This window comes from Wolffia australiana, chromosome 3 (assembly GCF_029677425.1).
Source record: "Wolffia australiana isolate 7733 chromosome 3, ASM2967742v1".
Taxonomy (NCBI): domain Eukaryota; kingdom Viridiplantae; phylum Streptophyta; class Magnoliopsida; order Alismatales; family Araceae; genus Wolffia; species Wolffia australiana.
In genome coordinates, this window is record NC_135837.1 from 13,474,560 (window position 1) to 13,499,318 (window position 24,759).

General features: G+C 48.8%; 1 protein-coding gene across 1 annotated transcript; it reads left to right on the plus strand.

The window, feature by feature from the left end:
• The first annotated feature begins 15,068 nt into the window (after window positions 1-15,068).
• Window positions 15,069-22,831, plus strand: LOC144701409 (uncharacterized). The gene is made up of 4 exons (XM_078573227.1): window positions 15,069-16,094; window positions 16,467-16,949; window positions 17,082-17,274; window positions 22,659-22,831. The coding sequence occupies exons 1-4, from the start codon at window positions 15,069-15,071 to the stop codon at window positions 22,829-22,831; spliced, it is 1,875 nt and encodes a 624-aa protein (XP_078429353.1).
• Window positions 22,832-24,759: the final 1,928 nt, after the last annotated feature.

Below are 24,759 nucleotides of genomic sequence, written 5' to 3' on the forward strand. Positions count from 1 at the left end.
ACTAGCTAAGCGATGATCATCGATATCATCCCCCCAATCTGCATCACTAAAGACACTTAAGGTAGAATCATTGTTATAATAAAGCGCTGGTCCATAGTGCATAGTGCCTTTGAGGTAGCAGAAAATATGTTTGACTGCTTTCCATTGTATATGAATAGGATTATGTATGTGTCGACATGCCTTGTCGACCACGTATCGTATGTCCGGATGCAAAGAGTTAAATACTGGAGAGACCTAGCTATTTGATGATACAAGTGGCATCACAATGGCCAGCTACCAATGCAGAATGTGTGGTTGATGCGGGTGTTATCAATGGTTTGCAGTGGGCATGTTGGTGTGTTGGAGAACGGTAGAAAGATATTGTAACTTAGAAATAATAAGGCCATGGTGATGAGTAATGACTTGAATACCAAGAAAGCGTCAGGCCGGCCCAAGATCATGGATGGCAAATGCTTTGAGAAGGGATGTGATCAGAGCATGATCCTCCTTGCAGTCAGAACCGACGACAAGAAAATCATTGACATAGATAAGGAGATAAATACGTGAGGTGGAGGCGATTTTAAATACTAGAATCAGTACGCGAGCTAAGAAAACCATTTTTGAGAGGCTAAATATTATTTTGTATAAAACCAAACATGAGGAGATTGTTTGAGATCATAAAGCCATTTCTAAAGTAAACACAGGTGAGAGGGAAATTGTGGTTGATGAAAATCAGAAGGCTGCTGCGTGTAAGCCGTCTTGTGAAGGTCAGCATTAAGAAAAGCATTAGAAACATTGGGTTGATGAATAGTCCACTAACGGGACACAACAATAGAGAGAAAAAGGCGAATGGAAGTTACCTTGACAACGGGGCTGAATGTTTTTTGAAAGTCAATGCCAGCAGTCTGATGGTAACCTTGAGCTACAAGGTGGGCTTGGTAGTGATCAATGGAGCCGTGGTGATGAACCTTTATGCGATAGACCCGCTTGCAACTAAGAACATGAATAGCAAGGTGATGAGCAACAAGAATCCAGGTACCATTTCGAATGAAAGAATGATACTCATCAAGCATTGATTTATGCTAGGAGTGGTGTTGAGCGGCAGTAGCATAGGCCATGAGTTTTGGAGGAAGGTGGGCAGTCTGAAGTCACTGAGGGGATGAGGAGGAAGGGACTAACTAGAGGAGAGATGGGAGCATAAATATCACTGAGAGAACAAGTGGGCCGGGTGTTGGATAGATCAGAGTCACTAATGCAAGTGGCAGAGGTGGAGATAGTACAAGAAGGGGAGTTGGAGATGGGGTTCGAAGAAGATTAATGCAATGGAGTTTGGGGTGTTGACATTGACAAGGGGAAAGAGAAGGATGGTGCAGAAGAAGAAGAAATAGGAAGAGGCCATGGACCGGGTCTGAGAAAACTTGGAGCATGTGATTGTAATTATGGTAGATCAGATGAAACGAGGAACGTAAAGGATATATATGCTCATAAAAAATAACATCATGTGAGATATAGATCTTACTTGTTCAAAGGGAGAGACAAACATATCCATGGTGATGGGAGTGGTAGCCAAGGAAGATGCATTGATAAGAGCGTATGCTCCAAGGTTAGGAAACAGAGACACACAAATGCTTTGATAAATTGGTAATTCGTAAGTTGCTGGAATGAAATTTCAAAAGGATATTTGTTTTATAAAAAGAGGAATAGGTATATGATTTATAAGGTAGGTGGCAGTGGAAGCGGCTTTGTCCCAATAGCTTTGTAGCAACGAGGTGTGATGGAGCAATTTAGGAGCAGTTTCGATGGCATGCCGATGTTTCCTTTCTGCAGTGCCATTTTGTTGTGATGTATGAGGACATGAGACACAATGAAGGATGCCACTTGCTTGAAGGTGTCTGTGAAGGGCTTCAAAATCTCCTCCTCAATCTGATTGAAATGCAAGAATCTTGGAGGAAAATTACCGTTTAACAAAATTTTGAAATTGAACAAAGGTGGTGAGACCATCACTATTTGCTTTGAGAGGATAAAACTACTCAAACCTGCTGTAATCATCAATTAAAATATCATATACAAAGAAAATCAAGATGCGATCGTATTGGAACAAGGCCCCAAAGATCCAAAAGTATAAGCTGTAATGACTTGGTGGATCATGTTTCAAAACATTTAAAAGGAAGTTGATGAGATTTTGATAAACAACTTGAAGAGTAAAGAAAATGTTTTGAAAAGTGCATTGTTGGAAGACCGATGCAATTTATAATTTTTTGCAAAATACAAAAGGAGGGATGCCCAAGGCAACGATGTCAGGTGTCCAGCGATCCTCTTTCACTGGTGTAGGCTAGTGGCTTGACTCCCGTGTCGAGACGATACATCCCTGCATCAATGCTGCCCCGAAGTAATACCTATCGGGTAGGTAGATCCTTTACAATACAATGATTAGGATGAAACTCGAGAGATACATTATTGTCGGCGGCAGATTGTTAGACATATACAAGGTTGTGAGTAATTTTTGGAACATGGAGAATATTTTTGAGGTGTAAAGAATAAGAGATTGTGTTAAGAATAGAGTGACCCAAGGATTTTATAAACAGACTTGTGCCATCTCAGACGTAGAACTTGTCAGTTCCATGGTAGATTTGAGGATCGATGATCAGGATGGGATCAAAAGTAACATGATGAGTAGCACCACTATCTAGGTACCAGTAGCACGACTGAGAGGCAGATGAAGTTATATTCTAAGCTTGTGGCGGCTGTCCCATTTGATTATCAAATGAAGACGACAAACGAGAGTCAGTGATTCGACTTTAGGAGTATGATGATTATTGTACGATTAAATCGTTAATAACAGTCCAATGCACGACGGCTTGTGCGTGAGCAGATTTGACATCTAGGTGCTAGTAGATTGTTCTGATTTCCACTGGAGCGCTCATATCCACGACCATTCGCCTTGTCAAAATACTACCTCCACGGTTTGAGTTGTCAGGCTTACCTCAAGTTGTGTTTTGTTGTTTGTAGGAGCAGCATGTGCTTTATTAGCAGCTGCAGGAAATTCAGAGGACATTTCCTTGAACATTTGATGTTGATTGATCATTGCATCGTGATCTTGAAGATGAGAGAGTATTGTTTTCAAAGACATTTGAGGTATGGTTACGTAGACAGTTGTGATGACGAGAGTGTATTGAGGGACGAGCCCTTGAAGTAGATCTCGTGTAAGGGTGCGTTGATCGACACGTTTGCTAGACACCGCCAATGCGCCACTGATGTTTCTGAAACATAAGGCATGCCTCGAGGGATTGATATCCTATGACTTGAGTGTGAATTTCGCCAAGCAATTATTGTATTTGCGCTTATGTTGAAGACATGAAATCTTCTTCCAGGATATCCCAAGCAGCTTTGGCTGTCACAGCCTCCGTGACGCATCCTATAACTAACTCAGTCATAGATGATAATAAGAAAGTACATGTTGATCGAAATACCACCAGTCATTGTCAGGGTTGGTGGCCTCAATCGGGATCATCTGTGATGTGTGTCATCAACTTGTGAGATCTAAAGGTCGGAAGTACCTGAGTTTTCCAGAATGTAGTTCTCCTTCGTTAGCTTCATAGGAGGAACCATTACTGAAGGTATAATGGTAGGTGCCCTAGGTAGGATGGATCTTCTTGGGTGTGTCCAACAAATGTCTTGCAAGCATGAGTCGGAGAGATCATCTTCCACTTGAAGCAGCTCTTCAACTAGATCGTTGCGCTTTGGCACTAATATTGTGTTGAAGAATGAGAACTTCTTGAGAGAGAGACAGAGAGTGAAAGAATGCGAAAGTCATAAAACGAAGAAGACAATATATTGTGCGTTGAATAAGTGTATGAAAGAGTTACATGCATTTGGTATTTATATACAGTCAAATACTGTCTTACTTTATCCTGGGGTGTTTTGACTAGGGTTGGTTAACCCGTCATGGAACCCGTTGAGATCTGGGAAGTTGGACCATTGGGCTTCGTCCCATTGGACTCATCATTTCGTAACTTTACATCATTGCGTAGTATCTTGACAGTGACCCCCCTCATTTGGCAGACGAATGAAGAGTATGACATTGAGCACTGGACTGGAGTAGAGGGAAGATGAGACAATGTTGAGAAGAGTCAATAGGAGGTTGAGGTGGGAAGAGAAATGGATTAATCAAGCAGGATATGAGTCAAAAAATTTATGATCAGTAGAGGGAAAGAGTTCCAAATAATTAATGGTGAAGGATATCTGGTCTTGACGTGTCTGACTGGAGAGTCCAAGACTATAATCTAAGGTATGAAGAACGCAAAATTGATGCAGAAGAGAAACAATACCAATTGAGAGGAGAGGGTTAACATTCAACGAATGAGAGTTTGAAGCATTGTCTATCGGTAAGACAATACGGGCATTATCTATCGGTAAGGCCCACAAACCAAATATGTAGTCATGCTGTCAGACACATTGTACATCACTCTCTCTAGATCTTTACATCCCGTTGCATATTCGCATTCATTTTTATCAGTATGAACCAATCTCAAAGCATAGGTAACATAGATTTTATGCAGGTTATCATACATTTCTATGATTTCAACATTCATCCCATTTGTTAACAGATTTGGTCATTTTCCCATCATAAATAATAAAGATATGTTTTTGCAGGCTTGACCTTCTTCAAGGTGAAACTGTGGTGAACTAATTATTATTCTTCAGTTTGTTTGTTTTTCTTCACGAGGTGGAGTGAAACAATCAATGAAGAATACGCAATCTACACAATTTTCATGCGGAAAAATTTGAACGACGGTACAATTTTTGCCTTGATTTTTCATTGCCCTAATAATATATTTTTGAAAGTAATATGGACGACAGAATATAGATCTGATAAGAATTGGATGAAAAATTCACCCCATTCTGAGCCATGGATAAAAAGATATAGGCTTCAACCTTAGAGGAAAAATTCAGATTCCTGAATACTTCGGAAAAAGAGCAAAAACTTTCGCATTTCTGATAGGTAGCACACAATAATATATAATTTTGTGGGTTTGACCTTGGTATATGTGCATTTTGTAATTGTAATTTTGCAATTATGGATTTCTTATTTACAGTTTTGATCATCCTTAAGGTCAATTATCATGAACTAATAGTTATACTTTAAATTCATATTTTTCACGAGCTGGAGAAAAATAAGCAATGAAAAAGCAAGAGCGTACGCAGTTCTTGGACAGACAAATCTAAAGCAAAGTTCCATCTTGGCATCGCTTTTTATTTTCCTAATCATATCGTTGTATAATGGAAGATGGATGATGAGAAATAGTACTTCAAATTAAAGAACTGGGCGAAACTTTCACCAAATTCGAAGTTGTGGATAAAGAGATGGACGCTTTCAATTGTGGAAGAAAAATTAAGAACATTGTTTTATGAATTTATGAGTTTTTCGTTAGAAGAAAAAGTATTTTGGATTTTTTCCACAAGGGGCACAACATGGGAAGACAGCGTGAGACAGAAATATAGTAGTAGAGTAAAGTTGGGGCACCGCAGTGGAGTGGTAGATAGGGGATGCCAGATCAAACACCTTAGGCATGGAGCTCCTCGTTATCGGGGGTCGACGTTAAAAGCTCTGAAGTTGACCCAATAAGGCTGCTAAACTTAATAACGTGAACTGAGAGAGACAGAGATAGAGAGAAACAGTAACACCGTGAGGTTCAAAGACAGAAGAGGTGAATGGCAACAAAGAGCGAGATGGAGAAAGAGAGTACTAGAGAGAGGTGGACGGCTAGGAGAGACGATTAAGTGATGTCCTTACGAAATGTCATCAATACAGAAAGAAAACATAAAAAAAACAGAATGTCATTAATACGGATCGTCCAACGCTTAAGTCCTCGAACGCCGCAGCATCTGACGCGGACGTTAAACGCTCTGAAGTTGACTAAAGAAGGCTGATGAACGTTATACCCCGAGGGGCCGTCACGGACTAAGGAAAGACCGCCACAAACCTGAACATCGAAGAAGAAGTGCAAGTCGCTCATTTAAGAAGGCCCTAGCTGTCTTGACGTGCTGCATGACTTTCCGGAACCTATATAAAGCGCTCGCCATTCTCCTTCCTGTACGACAACCAAAGCTCGGATCAGCAGTAAGGAAGAAACAGTCATGGCCGGAAAGTCGCTCCTCCTCGTTCTCCTTGTGGGCCTCGTCTGCGCGTCCAGCGCCCGGCAGCTGTCCTCGGACGATCACACCGTAAAGGACGGCAAGTGGTTTTACAGGGGTTACCATACTCCTGGGTACGGTGGCTACTACGGAGGGCTGCCCGGCTACGGCGGCGGGTATGGCGGAGGCTTCGGCGGCAGGTATGGCAGAGGTTACGGCGGTGGCGTCGGCGGCGGGTACGGAGGTGGGTATGGCGGGGGTTTTGGAGGTGGGTACGGCGGGGGAGCTGGCTTCGGTTCGGGAGGAGGATTCGGCGGCTACAAGGCAGCTACTGCCAACAAGGAGTCTCCATGAGCATGACACTCGCTCTCTGTTCGGAGTCGTTCTACCTCGCTACGTCAATAAGGGGTTTCCATGATGTGCGTCACAATTTAAGAGCCCTAACGACCTTACGCTTTTTTTGAAAACGTGCCACACTAAGAGTATACAAAAGTGAGAAGGTCGTTTTAAAAGTAAATAACAAGTAAAAGGTTTCAATGAAGACATCTTATGTAAATGAAATCATGGGAAAACTACCTCATCGGTTATTTTTTCAAAGACGTCGCAAAGTAGGACAGTAAAAGTTATATTCAAAGCTTGAGAGGTCTAAGTAATGATTGTCCAACGGATATCCGATATCCGGAGTCGGACAACTGATATCCGATATCCGGAAAAAACTGGGAGGGTATCTGATATTGGACATCTGTCGATATCCGTCCTTTAGGGCTAGACGAATATCAAAGACAGATATCGGAGGGGTAAGGACGAAACGTGTATCGGATACTGGATATCGGATTCTAATATCTGGATATTGGAACCGGTATCAAGATATCGACATCCAGTGTCGACATTAAAAATTGATATTTATCGTCACATACGATAGTTTGAGTATATCATCGCAGTACACTTTTGATGTATTTTCCACCTTGACTAATATATACAGCTAAATCTTTTTGTTTTCTTCGATATGGGATAACAGGATTCGGAGTTTAACAAGAAACTCGAATCTTGTTATCTCGTATGGAAGAAATTAAAACTCTTGTGCTGTATATATGAACCGAGGTAGAATACACTTTAAATCATTTAATAATATTTTTACTAAATATTAATTATATTTTAAGGCCGTTATATATGTAATATATTTAAAATTTTACTTCCTCGTCCAATAAATATAGTGATGGCGTAGCCCTCAAGTTATCTAGTTATTTTTTTTGTTTTTCTAAGTCTAGGTTAAAATTTCCTGTTTTCGCTTAGGGTTTTTCCTTTGTAACCCAAGGGGCCTATATATAGGACCCCTAAGGTAAGAGTAAGAACAAGTCTAATTTTGAATTTTTGGAAAGAAAGATCCCGTTCCCGTTTTGAGAGAAGAGAGAAACAGAGTGAAGGGCGGACGGGACGGGGCCGATTTTGGCCACCCGTCCCGTTCCGCCCCTCCCCCGTTCCGTCAAGACAGGCCGACGGAACCAGGTCGGTGGAGCGCCGCCCGGATCGCGGAGCCGCCGCCCGAATAGGGGCCGCCGCCGCGAGTAGCGGCCGCAGCCGCCGCCGCCGCCGCAGCCGCCGCAACGCCGCAGCCGCCCGGCGCCGCAGCCGACGCGGCCGCAGCAGCCGCAGGCCGACGCGCCGCAGCTCGCCGCGCCGCAGCCGCCCGCAGCGCCAGCAGCGCCGCAGCCGCGCAGCGCCGCCGCCGCCGCTGCCGCCGCCGCTCGAGCCGCGACCGCCGCGCCACAGTACGCCGCAGCCGCCGAAGCGCCGCCGCGCAGCAGCCGCGGCGCCGCAGCCGCCGCCAGCGCCGCAGCGCCGCAGCCGCAGCGACGCGCCGCCGCGCCGCCGCCGCTCGGCCGCAGCCGCCGACACCGCCGCGCGAGTACGGCCGCAGCCGCCGAGCGCCGCCAGGTCGCCGCAGCAGCCCGCAGCGCCGCAGCCGCCGCAGCCGCCGGCGCGAGTAGCGCCGCAGCCACCGAGCCGCCATCGCTGGACAGCGCCGCGCAGCCGCCGCGCCGCGGCCGCGGCGGCCGCGCAGCGCCGCAGCCGCCGCAGCCGCCGGCGCCGCAGCGCGCAGCCGCAGCGACCGCCACCGCCGCGGCCGCCACCGCCAGGGGCCGCAGCCGCTGACACCGGCCGCTGCCGCGAGTACGGCCGCAGCCGAGCGCCGCGCCGCAGAGCCCGCGGCGGCGCAACCGCCCGCAGCCGCCAGGTCGCCGCAGCAGCCCGCAGCGCCGTAGCCGCCGCAGCCGCCGAGCGCCGCAGCAGGTCGCAACCGCTGAGCGCCCGCAGCCGGAGCGCCGCAGCAGCTGCAGCCGCTAGAGCGCCGTAGCGCGGTCGCCGCAGCCGCCGGATCGCCGCGGTAGCCACGCCGCAGCGCCCGCAGCCGCCGCAGCCACCCGCACCGCCGAATCGCGACGTTGCCGCTGCACCGAAGTCGCAGGCGCCGCGACGCCGCCGCGCCGCGCTTCACACTGGTCAGTCCTCGGCGTGCCGACTCGCCATTCGCCGGAGCATTATGGGTCGGTGCCTCTATTCCGGTCCAAGGGGTCCACTGATGAACCGGCTCCTGCGCCGCGGTGCCGCATCCCGCACCTCAAAGCGCCGCTGCCGCCCGAATCCTCGGTCCAGCCGCCAGCCTCGCGCCAAATTACTCCGAAGCCCAATCGCCATGCAGGCATCTCGAGGATGCCACGACAGCTCTATGCCCGCACGGGCCTAACCTAATGGACCGCCACCATCTCGGTGGTCTGTTACCCCGAAGGAGGCCCACTACCGCGGCTCAATATCCCGGCAATCTCCGGCCGCCGCCGCTGCCGCCATCTTGGCCGCTGCCCACCTTCGGTCATCGACATCTCCGGCGCCGCCACCATCTTCGGCCGCCGCCACTGTTGCTGACCATCGCCGCTCGCCACACGACGTCGCCTATGGCCGTCTTATGCAGCTGCTAGTTCGTCGCCGTCCTCGCCATCCGGCCGGCTGAACAGCCCCCTTCCACCGGTAGTCGGGCCCACCAACGCCCTGACGACTACCTGTGGAGCGCAGACCATGTGGAGATAGAGTCTACTTTGGCCCTCCACGAATTGAGGACCCCAGGACAAGATCTTTCAGGGACACCCACCAACAAGGCGGGCGTGCCGCCCAAGATGAACGTCCCCGAGAGGGACGAACGGACTGCATGCCCCCGCCGCATGACGTCGACAATGTCCGTCCTGCATCATATAGCTAAATTTTCTTTTTTCTTCCATATGGGATAAAAGGATTCGGAGTTTAAACTCCAAATCGTGTTATCCCATATGGAAGAAAAGATAATTAAGCTTTATATATTAAAAGGGCCACTTTATAAATCAAAGATATCTCTGACTGCCCCATGCGCACATTGATTCATTCAAACAGCTGCACGATGATGGATTAGTTACATTTTATATAACCTCTCCAAGTTGGTTATCGAAATCCGATATCTGATATCGTCATCCTCCTCTAGAGACAGATGCAGCTGGCGACATCGAGACAGATACCGATATCGGATATTATTGTTGTAGCAACCGATATCCGATACCTCGATATCGGAAAAAATGGATACTGAAAATTTGATTTTTGGTATCCAGTACAGCATCCGTCCCGATATCGTAATCCGATACTGGTATCGGGATGGGCGAACCCTATGTCTAAGTATAGAATTGAAATAAAATCAGGAATTATTATTTGTGATCCTTTTTTGGCTCTTTTACCATGCGGTGTGCGTATTGAATAATATCTTTCGATGGGACGTTGTTTCAAATGAAAACAAATCAAGAAGTACAGAACATGGATTGATAAACATTATTCAGATAAATCATATAAGATGGGGTTGTTTAGAGTTGTCCAGTAAACAATAATTTTAGTATGTTTCCCTTACGTGATATTTAATAATGATATTTTAATTATTTCCAATTGTGGTCCTCTCTTTATACATTATTTTAATCTACAATAGTGTTACATCTCTGTTCGATTAGATCCCTTAGCGTGCTACAACATGCCGGGGTGAGGTGAAACTAGGTACACGTGGTGCACCAATATGGTGGGCAGATCAGCGATGATATGTACGTGTGATCATTTTTTATATTTATACATATCCCAATTCATTATTTCGTTAAATATACTATAGGTATTTCCATTAGCAAGTAAGTTTTTGTGTTCTTTTACAGGGAAACTTGGTGCCGTCATGAGCGTAAAAAAGCAGCATCTTGGAAGATGCTTCATTTATGGTCACCAGATGGCACAATCTGGGGCTCATGCTTAGATCAAAGGTGATGTTATGTCTGTGATTTATCTCTCCTCCATCTACCTATTATGTGCGATGTGGTGCTGATGGAGGACCATCGTGCCGACGACGACCTGATGACGACGACGACTCGCCAGCAGCCACGTCGGACAGCTCGTGCCGACGTCCGCAACCCGGGGTTTAAGTACTCCGGGTAGGTTCGAACAATTTATGTTTTTTCTATGTGTATTTTCTTTGCATTTCGAATTATGGATTGGGCCAGTATCATAGGGCCCATCCTCGTCTTTATTTTCATTTTAAGATTGTATTTTGATTTTGTAAGGAGAGGTCGAACCACGTCTCATGACGGTTCAACCTCTCCCCACGTCTCCTTGGCACCCATCCTCCCTATATAAGGGGAGGGCATGCCCAAGGGACTACTTGGAAGTTTTTGAATTGAAATTGTTTCAAAAATCTTCCCCCTATCGTAGTCGTAGCGTAGGGGGTTTGGCTAGCCCCACCTCTTCGTCGAGACCACTCCGAGGAGTAGAGCCCACGTCCTGTCCGTCGAGATCACTCCGAGCGTGACGTGTTCAACCGTACCATCGAGATCACTCCGGTACGTTAAAGATTTTCAAGAAGCTGTTGAAATCAAGAATAGAGAGAGCACCCATCGAGATCACTCTGGGCGTCCTCGAAGGTTCGCGACGACTACGGCGCCGCGCTGCATTCGGCAAAGCATCTCCAACGAGGATAACCACCCGCGACCCACCAAGAACTCACCACGCCAGGTTCTTGGCTCTACCCATCCCCCCCTTCTCCTTCATCCAGCCCATCTCGCCCACATTTCCTTGGACGCCACCCCTTCACCCTCGCTTCTTGATCATCTAACCCCATTTCTTGATCTTTCCCGCCGATTCTTGAACGCACCCCACTGTCATCCCCCATTTTCTTGAAATTCTTGATCGCCCAACCGCTTCCCTACCCTTTCTTGATCGCCTTTCCCTTCCCTGCCCTTCTTGATCGCCCAACCACCTCTTCTTGCCTTTCTTGATCGCTCCCCTACCCTGCCTTTCTTGATCGCCCACCCTCCTTTTCCCTTCGTTTCTTGATTCCCAACCGCCTCCTCTTGCCTCTCTTGATCGCCCACCCTCTTTCCCCATCGTTTCTTGATTCCCAACCGCCTCCTCTTGCCTTTCTTGATCGCCCACCCTCCTTTCCCCGTCGTTTCTTGAATCCTCCTCTTCACCCTCATCGTTCTTGACCATCTTCCACCACTTCCATTGTTTCTTGAATCTTCCTCTTCACCCTCATCGTTCTTGACCATCTTCCACCACTTTCCACCGTTTCTTGAATCTTCCTCTTCACCCTCATCGTTCTTGACCATCTTCCACCACTTTCCATCGTTTCTTGAATCTTCCTCTTCACCCTCATCGTTCTTGACCATCTTCCACCACTTTCCATCGTTTCTTGAATCTTCCTCTTCACCCTCATCGTTCTTGACCATCTTCCACCACTTTCCATCGTTTCTTGAATCTTCCTCTTCACCCTCATCGTTCTTGACCATCTTCCACCACTTTCAATCGTTTCTTGAATCTTCCTCTTCACCCTCATCGTTCTTGACCATTCCCCACCATCTTCCATCATTCTTGACCATAATCACCCCATTCTTGCATCACCCTTTGGCTTCCCCTTTCTTGATTCGACCGCAACTTCTCCCATTGCCGCCCGCCCGAACCCCAATTTCCGACCACCCGCATCACCGCTCGCCGGGACCCGCTCTGTGCCGCGATCCCACGCCGCGCCGTGGACCCATTCCGCGACTCCCGCGCCGCGCCGCGGCTTTGCCAGCGCCGCGGACTCGCGCCCAGCCGTGATCCGACCGTGCGCCGCGAGTTCGCGCCCTGCCGCGAGTTCGCGCCCCGCCGCGGGTCCGCCAATCGCCACGGTTCTGCCGCACTCTGTGGCCCCACGCCGCGCCGAGGCTTCGGCCCGCGTCATCAACCCCCCCTGCGCCGCCGTTCTGCCCTGTACCGTGGCTCTGCGCCACCGCCACTGCCAGTTGCGACCGGTGCCGCCCCGTCACTTGCGCCAAGCCACGTTGATCCCTCCCGGCATTCCGGCCTACGACAAGACGAATCCGTCCCCGGAACGTTATCTCTACGCCCGTCTTCGATACGCCGTGGACTACATATTTTAAGGTCCGCTAGTCTCCTCTCCCTCCTTAACCAGTATTATTACCTGTTCCAGTGCCGCCCTCCGCTATCGCATCCTCTGCCGCCACTCATCACTCGACGACGGATTAGGAACAGCCACTGTTGTGGGAGCAGGACTTTCTTGAGGTAAACGGTCTGTCACTTGATCTTTAAATTCCGAACTTATCAGGGCCGTTAGACGCCCCTCTTGTCTAGACGTCTAGTGGTCTTGAGGGTCATTGGGAGTCTGACTTTCGGATCAATCTATTTGGTGATCGTCACCGTCCATCGCGTTATCTCCTTGTGTCTTAACTGCTCGATCATAAAATCTCATTGTGTTTGCATCATATCATCATTATTCCTGTGACGCGAAACGCGCCGCTCGATCCCGGCCGTCGGCGTATCGCATCATATTGGTATCAGAGCCGGTCGTGTTAGCTCTTGCTTAACACGGTCGGTTGGATATTTTTACGCTTTGATATATTGCGCATATCATATTTTGAAAATCCATTCGCATATTACACATCATAGCATCTCATCCATCACGTGCATCTCCCCTAGATTATTTTTAGACGTGAATGGTTGACCATAGAATGGTTCGTACGCGAGCCCAATGTCGGGACACCAACTATCTGGATAGAGACGAGGATCGTGAATACGATCCCGTCATGGGGGATCCTCGCCTCGAGAATCCCTTTAGTGAGCAGCCACCGGACGAGCCATTGGATCCGGAGGAGGCATTTGTTCCTCCTCCCCTATCTCGAGGTCCCGCCCCTCGGGACTCGATCGACGGAGCTGAACCGGCACCCGCGGCGCACCAAACTTCCGAAGACCGGCATTCCTCCGCCGCCGTCCCTACCCGTAGGGTCACGGCAACCGAGCATTATGACGAGCCCATGGCTTGTGAGGTGACCCAACGACCGGGCAAGGCTCCCATGAGGGACCCTCCCGTCCAGGAGCAACCGCCACGTTACCGCGAGGAGCCACCGACTACCTACGCCTACCCGGAGGAACGAAGGGACCGACGACGGTCCCCACCTAGGGATCATTACCGCGAAGACCGCCGGAGAGGCCCCGTCCAGGATTATGTTGACCACCGCAGCGACCGACGCAGTTCCCCGCTACCGGATGATAGGCGAGACACCGGGCATTACGATTACACCTACCCTCAGGATAGGCGCCCCTATCCCGTAGGAGACCCTGGCAGACAGTTGCGCGATCCTCGTGCCGTTGGGGCTGACAACCCCAACCGCATTCCGGTGCGAAACGCACCCCATTACTCGTCCCGCCCGGGGAGCCCGCAGGATCCACCACCCGTCCAACACACGGACGCCGCCACCTACGGTGGTAGCTCCGCCTACCCACCGCATCACAGAGCCACAGCCGTCCACGCGCCGGACCATTACCGGGATGTCCCAGTCCCTTCCCGAGCTCCATTGAGGCATGGCCCCGACTATGATCCACTACCTCGACGAGACCCGTACCCGGATGACGATCATCGATATCCCCGATATCCTGATCATCCATATCGTCGGGACGATGGATACCCACCACGACATGCGTCTCCCCCGAGATACCATTGTCGTGATGAGTACCCCACGGAGAGACAGCACCGACCTGCCCCGCCTCGACGAGACGATCACCATTATGAGGATCCCTATGACTTTGATCATCCCCGAGGTGGTCCACGCCATCCCCCTGCTCGTCGTCATGACGACGAACACGAGCGACGACATGAGACGCACCGTGCCATGATACAGAAGAGCGTACGATTGGAGGTTCCTATCTTCGACGGTTCCCGGAACCCGAAAGATTACACTGATTGGGAATCTGACTTGGAGAGTTACTTCCAGTGGTACAAGATGGACGACGACCTTTGTGTGGAGTACGCCGAAGCACGGCTTGGAGGGCAAGCCAAAATCTTTTGGAAGAACGAGAAGGAAGCCGCACGACTGCGCCGAGATCCACCCTTCACATGGGCCGAGATGTCACGTAAGCTTACGGACAAATACGTCCCCAAGCTGTACATGACGCACCTGATGCTGTGCTGGATGAACTTGCGTCAAGGAAAACGCAAGGTCTCCGAGTACATCGTAGAGTTCGAGGAGTATAGAATGCGATGCAAATTTGTGGACAGCCCACAAATCCAGATCGCCTTCTTTATTCACGGGTTACGCCAAGACTTAGGCACTTGAGTCTTGGAGCAGAACCCGGCTACGGTTGACCTAGCCTACAGCCTCGTTGAAAGCAACGAGTTCAACACAGAGAGTCTCGCCACCACCGCCCTACCCGCGCCTCGGTCGGCGTCTTCTACTGTCTCCGCGGCTCCATCGCGCCCTACTTGGACCAGGAGTTCAGGATCGGCACCTAGGACGACTAGTACCACCCCGACCCCACCAGGGCAAGTCGCACCAGCCACCGTCCCGGTACCCGCACCGGCTACCCCGTCGGCTCTATCTACGGCTCGAGCTCCGAACGCCCCAAGAGAGCCCATGCAGTGCTTTAAGTGCAAGGGGTTCGGACACCGCCGCAGTGACTGCCCGTCACTTATGGTTATGGACATTCACGGGCAACCCGCTGAGGACCAACAGGACGACGACCTTGAGGTCGATGAGTACCCGGGCGAGGAACCCGATGGTGATGAGCTGGATGACCCCCTAGGATACATCCAGATCACGCCGATCGCTCCTACCACTACCTATCCCGTCGCCATCGTGGACACTCGAGTGGTTGGGGAATCCACTAGCACACCGCGAGTGGTATCCACTTCCCCCGCTACCACCGTGGCTACCCGACCAGTCGACGTTGCGCAGCGAACGTCGATCTTTCACACGTATGTCAGGATTGGAGGATGTACCTACAAGCTGATGGTCGACAGTGGGAGTTGCATCAATGGCATATCGGAGGATACGGCGACTCGATTAGGGCTACCGTTGATACCTCATCCGACGCCGTACCAGGTCTCATGGATCGACGCATCGACCATTCCGGTCAAGATGCAGTGCTATGTGCCGTTGAAGATAAGTACCTACGACGAGAAGGTCCTATGCGACGTCCTACCAATGAAAATTGGTAGCATCATCTTAGGCAGACCGTGGTTATTTGACCACGACGTGCAGCTATCTGGACGAGCCAACACTTGCTCGTTCATCTACGGTGGACGCCGACTCGTTTGGTACCCCTCGGTGCGGATACCCTCGTTGCCCACACGATCAGCGCCGGCGGCCCCGTGCCCCACGCCTACAGCCATTGTCACCAATGGCTTGATCTTCCGACGGGAGCTGGGGGACGGCGACGACCCGCCCGCGGTCTGTTATGCAGTCACTTTAGCAGACGGACCCACCATGGCAGCCCAGGACGTTCCGCCCTCAGAAGTCGTCCAATTCCTTGAGGAGTATGATGATGTGTTTCCGGCCGAGCTCCCTAGCGAGCTCCCGCCTCTTCGGCATATCCAGCACGCCATTGACTTAGTTCCCGGAGCTACCCTCCCAAACCTGCCACACTACCGGATGGACCCGGTTAAGTACGAGGAGTTATATTCGCAAGTGAAGGAGCTCCTAGCGAAGGGCCTGATCAGGGAAAGCCTCAGCCCTTGCGCCGTTCCGGCACTGCTTGCCCCCAAGAAGGACGGCACTTGGAGGATGTGTTGTGACTCAAGGGCCATCAACAAAATCACGGTAAAGTACCATTTTCCGATCCCGCGAGTACAGGATTTATTCGACGAGATGGTCAGCGCGTCTATCTTCTCTAAGATAGACTTACGCAGCGGCTACCACCAAGTCCGTCTTAGACCGGGAGACGAGTGGAAGACGGCCTTCAAGATCAAGGATGGACTATTTGAGTGGAACGTAATGCCCTTTGGATTGTCCAATGCACCGAGCACCTTCTAGAGATTGATGAATGAGGTGCTTAGGCCATTCATCGGACGATTTGTAGTCGTCTATTTTGACGACATCCTAGTCTATAGTAAGACTAGGACGGAGCACGCACAGCACCTACGGCGCGTCTGCGACTCACTACGACGGGAGAAGCTCTACGCGCATCCGAAGAAATGTTCCTTCTTCACAGCCGAGGTCTCTTTTCTAGGTTTTATCTTATCAGCACGCGGAGTGGCCGTCGATCCATCTAAGGTCGAGGCTATAGTGTCCTGGCCAAAGCTGAAGAGTATACACGATGTACGGAGCTTCATCGGATTGGCGACCTTTTATCGACGTTTCATACCGGGCTTTAGTGGCATCACCGCCCCTATTACGGACATCCTCAAGAGCGACAAATTGAGTGGACCGTCCGCTGACCAAGCCTTTGAGCTTCTCAAGAAGCTCATGACCGAGGCTCCGGTCCTGAAGTTACCAGATTTTAGTGACGTCTTCGAGGTCGCTGCGACGCATCCGAGTCGGCATTGGCGCGGCCAGCCAGCGAGGACACCCGATCGAGTTCTTCAGCGAGAAGCTGAACGGCACTCGCAAGCGATGCGACAACTATGACCGAGTTTTACGATCTCCCAGTCCCTCTGCCACTGGCGACACTATCTGCTACCGAAAGAGTTCGTCCTCTTCTCGGATCACGGAGCCCTCCGTCATTTGCACGACCAAAAGAAGGTCAGCGATCGCCACGCGAGGTGGATCGCTTATCTACAGGACTTCACATTTGTCATCCGCCACAAGAAGGGCAAGGACAACGTAGTTGCTGATGCCCTTAGTAGGCGCCTACCGTCCTCAGCATCATGACCACCCAAGTCTTGGGTCTCGAAAAGATAACGGAAAACAATACAGATTGCCCAGATTCCTCCGACGTCTATGCATCACTCACGAGCTCATCCCCGACTAGGTCCAGGGATTACTTATTGGACGACGGATATCTGTTTTACGGGCGACGACTGTGCATACCAAGAACGTCCATCCGGGACTTCTTGATCCATGAAGTCCACGCGGGCGGACTAAGTGGTCACTTTGGAGTTCGAAGACCATCCAAGCCCTTGAAGAAAAATTCTACTGGCCATCTCTCAGCGAGACGTCGGGAGATTCGTATCACGGTGCCTTACCTGTTCTCGTGCCAAACTCATGAAGCAGAATACTGGGTTATACACCCCCTCCTGGTTCCGATCAACCTTGGGACGATGTCAGCTTAGATTTCGTCTTAGGGTTACCTAAGACAATCCGGCGTCCACGACTCCATCATGGTCGTGGTCGATCATTTTCGAAGATGGCCCATTTCATTCCGTGCTCGAAACCTTCGATGCATCGAGGATCGCCCGACTCTTCTTCGACCACGTCGTCAAGCTACATGGCGTACCAAGACTATCGTCTCGACCGAGACGTTAAATTCACTAGTTACTTTTGGAAGAAGTTGTGGGTCCTCATGGGAACACAACTGAAATTTTCATCAGCTTATCATCCCCAGACGGATGGTCAGACCGAGGTTGTGAACCGCAGCCTCTGTAACTTATTGAGATCCATTGTTGGCGACCATGTTGTTGCATGGGATCAGGTTCTGCCTCGCGCAGAATTTGCTTACAATTACTCGGTGAACCGCACTACGGGCAAGGCGCCATTCGAGATCATCTATGGTCAACTACCGCGTAGGCCCCTTGACCTCATACCATTGCATGACAAACATAGAATTTCAGATAATGCATTAGAATTTGCCGAGTACATTAAGAACATGCATCATGACATTCATTCACGCATTTCATCTATGAACGAGCAGTATAAGGCTAAGGCAGATAAGAGTCGTAGGTCTGTGACGTTCTCCGAGGGAGAACTGGTCCTGGTCAGATTGAGGCCCGAGAGATACTCTCCTCGGGTCACTACGAAACTCCACGCTCGTAGCACTGGGCCTTTCCCGATAGCCCAACGGATCAATGACAACGCCTATGTCGTGAGCATCCCGCCGACTTGGGGGATTAGTTCGACGTTTAACGTCAGTGACTTATCCCGCTACCAACCCTCATCACCTATCATCGAGCCTCACAGCCAGTCGATCCTTAGTAGCAAAGAGAGTGAGAGCTCACCCACCACCTCCCCGTTTCCAACCCTTGTACGGCACGACGCGATAGAAACGGTATTGCAAGAGGTAATTAACGCTGAGGGGGAGCGAGTTGGCCGCACTTTTCTAGTCCATTGGCAGGGGCGCCCTTCTTCCGACGACACGTGGATCTCCGAGGAGGACTTGCGACGATTTCGGCCGGACCTGATGCTGCCACTGGGGGACCTTGAGAAGCTTCGCTCGCTGGAGTCGAGCTCCTCCCACCCCGGGAGGATGATGGAGGACCATCGTGCCGACGACGACCTGATGACGACGACGACTCGCCAGCAGCCACGTCGGACAGCTCGTGCCGACGTCCGCAACCCGGGGTTTAAGTACTCCGGGTAGGTTCGAACAATTTATGTTTTTTCTATGTGTATTTTCTTTGCATTTCGAATTATGGATTGGGCCAGTATCATAGGGCCCATCCTCGTCTTTATTTTCATTTTAAGATTGTATTTTGATTTTGTAAGGAGAGGTCGAACCACGTCTCATGACGGTTCAACCTCTCCCCACGTCTCCTTGGCACCCCTCCTCCCTATATAAGGGGAGGGCATGCCCAAGGGACTACTTGGAAGTTTTTGAATTGAAATTGTTTCAAAAATCTTCCCCCTATCGTAGTCGTAGCGTAGGGGGTTTGGCTAGCCCCACCTCTTCGTCGAGACCACTCCGAGGAGTAGAGCCCACGTCCTGTCCGTCGAGATCACTCCGAGCGTGACGTGTTCAACCGTACCATCGAGATCACTCCGGTACGTTAAAGATTTTCAAGAAGCTGTTGAAATCAAGAATAGAGAGAGCACCCATCGAGATCACTCTGGGCGTCCTCGAAGGTTCGCGACGACTACGGCGCCGCGCTGCATTCGGCAAAGCATCTCCAACGAGGATAACCACCCGCGACCCACCAAGAACTCACCACGCCAGGTTCTTGGCTCTCCCCATCCCCCCCCCCCCCCCTTCTCCTTCATCCAGCCCATCTCGCCCACATTTCCTTGGACGCCACCCCTTCACCCTCGCTTCTTGATCATCTAACCCCATTTCTTGATCTTTCCCGCCGATTCTTGAACGCACCCCACTGTCATCCCCCATTTTCTTGAAATTCTTGATCGCCCAACCGCTTCCCCTACCCTTTCTTGATCGCCCTTTCCCCTTCCCCTGCCCTTCTTGATCGCCCAACCACCTCTTCTTGCCTTTCTTGATCGCCCTCCCCCTACCCTGCCTTTCTTGATCGCCCACCCTCCTTTTCCCTTCGTTTCTTGATTCCCAACCGCCTCCTCTTGCCTCTCTTGATCGCCCACCCTCTTTTCCCCATCGTTTCTTGATTCCCAACCGCCTCCTCTTGCCTTTCTTGATCGCCCACCCTCCTTTCCCCGTCGTTTCTTGAATCCTCCTCTTCACCCTCATCGTTCTTGACCATCTTCCACCACTTCCATTGTTTCTTGAATCTTCCTCTTCACCCTCATCGTTCTTGACCATCTTCCACCACTTTCCACCGTTTCTTGAATCTTCCTCTTCACCCTCATCGTTCTTGACCATCTTCCACCACTTTCCATCGTTTCTTGAATCTTCCTCTTCACCCTCATCGTTCTTGACCATCTTCCACCACTTTCCATCGTTTCTTGAATCTTCCTCTTCACCCTCATCGTTCTTGACCATCTTCCACCACTTTCCATCGTTTCTTGAATCTTCCTCTTCACCCTCATCGTTCTTGACCATCTTCCACCACTTTCAATCGTTTCTTGAATCTTCCTCTTCACCCTCATCGTTCTTGACCATTCCCCACCATCTTCCATCATTCTTGACCATAATCACCCCATTCTTGCATCACCCTTTGGCTTCCCCCCCCCCCCTTTCTTGATTCGACCGCAACTTCTCCCATTGCCGCCCCGCCCCGAACCCCAATTTCCGACCACCCCGCATCACCGCCCGCGTCGGGGACCCGCTCTGTGCCGCGATCCCACGCCGCGCCGTGGACCCATTCCGCGCCGCGACTCCCGCGCCGCGCGCTTGCCAGCGCCGCGACTCGCGCCAGCCGTGATCCGACCGTGCGCGCGAGTTCGCGCTGCCGCGGTTCGCGCCCGCCGCTGGTCCGCCAATCGCCACGGTTCTGCCGCACTCTGTGGCCCCACGCCGCGAGGCCGGCCCGCGTCATCAACCCCCCCTGCGCCGCCGTTCTGCCCTGTACCGTGGCTCTGCGCCACCGCCACTGCCAGTTGCGACCGGTGCCGCCCCGTCACTTGCGCCAAGCCACGTTGATCCCTCCCGGCATTCCGGCCTACGACAAGACGAATCCGTCCCCGGAACGTTATCTCTACGCCCGTCTTCGATACGCCGTGGACTACATATTTTAAGGTCCGCTAGTCTCCTCTCCCTCCTTAACCAGTATTATTACCTGTTCCAGTGCCGCCCTCCGCTATCGCATCCTCTGCCGCCACTCATCACTCGACGACGGATTAGGAACAGCCACTGTTGTGGGAGCAGGACTTTCTTGAGGTAAACGGTCTGTCACTTGATCTTTAAATTCCGAACTTATCAGGGCCGTTAGACGCCCCTCTTGTCTAGACGTCTAGTGGTCTTGAGGGTCATTGGGAGTCTGACTTTCGGATCAATCTATTTGGTGATCGTCACCGTCCATCGCGTTATCTCCTTGTGTCTTAACTGCTCGATCATAAAATCTCATTGTGTTTGCATCATATCATCATTATTCCTGTGACGCGAAACGCGCCGCTCGATCCCGGCCGTCGGCGTATCGCATCAGGTGCTTTCTGGGTAATCGTGCCCAAATCAAATGGCTCACATAGTCCAGGTAGACTAGGTGTGTCTCTGACAAAATACACACATGCACAAACACCTCTCGCTCTCCCACTCTCTCTCAATCCCTCCCTCCCTCTATCTATCTATATATATCCGTTTTAACAACATTTTCATATATATGAACAAGATAGTCCATAGTTTTACATTGCCCTGTACGCCTAAACACCATGGATACAAGGGTTTTTGTGTTGGTGTACTTTGACTTGAAATTTCTGCATTCTTTTCACTCACTATTTTAAATATTTTCAGATTTCTGTGTTAAAAATTCATCAGTTCAATGGTTCTGCATGTGTCCTTGTTGCCAATATTTGTCATCTCATGTTCTTTTCCCTCTCTGCCTGGATTTGTCTTATGTTAGATTTGCTTCTTCCCCCGTCTCTCTTCTTGGTTTCATAGTTCAAAAACAGACTGTCCCTTATTCTTATGTAACCTTCAGGTTGAGAAGCTTATCTGGTATGCCTTTTAACTTTTCATTTTTCCATCTTCTTCGCATTTTCCTGATTGTTGTGATTCCTCCTACTATAACGTGTGATCCACCTATGTCCCTGGATGCCTCTTGATGTAATGACCTTGACGAGTCATCAATCATGCTTGTAAACCAACATTTCTTAAGGGTTTATGAAGTCATGTAATGAAACAAACATGCATTTTTATGTTAAATTTCATTTTTATATAATTATTTATTCATTATGTAAAATGTCATATTTTTAACTGGTTTTTGTATCTCTAAAAAATAACATAATCTTCATTGATTAAGCAGAAATAAAATAAACAATAAAAATATGAATATAATAAATAAAAAATATTGGCTCTTAAAGACACGCCAAGGAGTAGCCAAGGCAGGCGCACCCGCAGCCACAGCTATGCCCGCAACCGTAGGTGGCACAAACAGCACAAGCGCAGATAAGGCCTGCGCCCAGAGCAGCCCCTGAGGTAATCTCAGTCAATGCCCAAGGTAAGTGGTTTATTTCAATTATGTTTAGTACTGCCTGCGCAAATTATATACTGGTCTAGATTTTTATAATCGACAATATGGGATTGCCAAAATCTCATATCTCAAATGCTATCGGGTCTGGCCATTTATAGTAAGATAATGATCGCGGCCCATCGGGCCACGATCTCATAAATTTTTTGAACAAAACCCTATCAGAAGAGGATGTTATATTTTGATTGTCAATATTCCTTCTGAAGATTGAATGATCAAGATCGTCTTTTAGTTTCTTTTCATTTCTTCTGTTTAATTCCAGGTGACAGTTCATCACAGAACACCAATGTGGACAAATCTGTAATAGACACGCGGACAGAGGAAGCTGACGTAGCTCTGTTGACCGAGCAAGGTTCACCAGATCTTAAGAGGGTTTACGGCTACGATGTAATTGTAGCTGTTGAACCTTCAAATAGAAGATCTAACAATCGTTGATCACCGGCAATCTGTTGCCCCCTCTAGTCACCCTCTTCATAGTCGGCAATCGAATTCCAGCGATGAGAAGGCAAATCGCCACCATCTCGTCGCTAAAGAGTGAAGAGAAATGATCCCACATTGTCAGAGGGTAACTTTAGACAAGTTCTACACTATAAAATCTCATTGTATGGCCCTGAATGCTCATCTTTTGCCACCGAGCTCAAACGCTTCTTTCGAAAATAAAATTACAGGGGAAGATCCTCCTTTTTCATTTTCTTCTGATTCTCTTGGTTGAAGGCGGTGGTAGTGCTGCGACCTGAAGGTAGAACATGAAGAGAGTGATAGAAGAATAGATAATTAAGAAAATTTACCGGGAGGGAATAGTTTGACTGGGAACGGAGTCCGAAGCCAACGGCGACTCTGAGATTGCAAGGAACTCCCGATCCTTTGTCTTCTTCTTCTCTCTCGTAGGTCTCTCACTCATTGACAGTGACGGAGCCATGACTTGAAGTGAGAGTGATGAGGAGAAGAGCGAAAGAATGAAACATTCAAGAGAAGCTTACCTAAAGGATGGTGCAGCCAGAGCAAGGTCATGAGCCAACGACAACCTCCATCCACAGCTAAATCGGGTAAGTAATTTGATTTTACTTTAGTTTTAATTCATTATTCATTTAGTATAACGAAAGAATTGAGGAATCATCCTCAATCCATTTCTTGAAATAGAACTAATTCAATCTCAAGAAAAAGAAAAAAATTCTTTCAAGCATTTCCTCAAACACTAAGTGTGCCTGTTTTCTAAAACATCTTTAAACAACCGATTCTAATATTTTTAAACCAATTAAAAATCTCTAAAAAATACAATAAACTTTAGGAAGATATAATTCCTAATATACATCCATACTTTGATCAAATACCTTAAAAATTCACTCTCGTTACTGATATAAAATCCATAGAAATCTATTTACTTCTTTCAGGCATTTTATCAAACACCTTTTGTCCACACATTCAACCTAAAAATTCTCCCACAAACTGACTTCTAAAAACTCTCCAAAATTTTTCTTAATCGTTAACATTCATCTACTACAAAAATACAAAATTGGAGGTCTAGATAAAATCATTAGAGAGGGCTTCCTTTGTAAATCACTATTAAATTCTTCTTTGTTCTATCTTGCACATTACAACAAATACCTAGCGGTGTTTTTTACACTCTAATATTCATTAGTTGAAGTTTATCTCTAAGAGTCATCCATGTGGAGATGACCTTACTCAACACTGTACATTCCTGAGTAAGTTTACAAAATAAATTTTTTTATTTTATAAGCGAAAAAAACAATGACAGAATTAACACCTCATTTTTGCTTCGTCGGATCTCTTTGCCTGTATATCTATTATCTTGGCTTTGATTCTTCATTCATCTCTTCTTCTTCTGTTTACAATTCTAAGATGGCATGGATTTCCCTTCTGCATTCTTTATGTCATCTTCAAGTAGAGACAGATATATCCATCAAAAGCACTGAATTGTGAAGTGGATATATAACCTTAAACAGATGTGAATGAAAAACCTTCACTATGCCTTTTTTAAATTAAAATGGGTTTACGATATGTATTTCATACTATGATCCAGGTTATGGGATAATAGATATAAAAACTTTTAATGCATGGTTCATCTATGATCTCTCAGGTAGAAGACGGTATTTTGTCAACGAGTTGAAAGAGCATGATTTGAAGCAAAGAAAAAACTCATTTTGTACTCCTGTTCCCCCAACTCCATTTCCAATAACTAAAAGTCATTGAAGAAGGTTAGCTTAGAGCTTCGAGGGAGTCCTGGGAATCACAGTGGTAATGATACGAAGACCCTTGGCATCTAGGAGGATATACATATATAGATATATATTATTCTTTCTTGTACTTGTAATTTTCTCCTATTTGTTGATAGCAGATTGATG

Bases quoted from the DNA above. Each gene is read 5' to 3' on its own strand.
- LOC144701409 (XM_078573227.1), top strand. From the start codon at position 15,069: ATGCAGTGCTTTAAGTGCAAGGGGTTCGGACACCGCCGCAGTGACTGC. The intron at 16,095-16,466 runs GTTAAGTACGAG...AGCACCTTCTAG, and splicing joins CACACTACCGGATGGACCCG to AGATTGATGAATGAGGTGCT. The intron at 17,275-22,658 runs GTAGGCGCCTAC...GTTTAATTCCAG, and splicing joins CGTAGTTGCTGATGCCCTTA to GTGACAGTTCATCACAGAAC.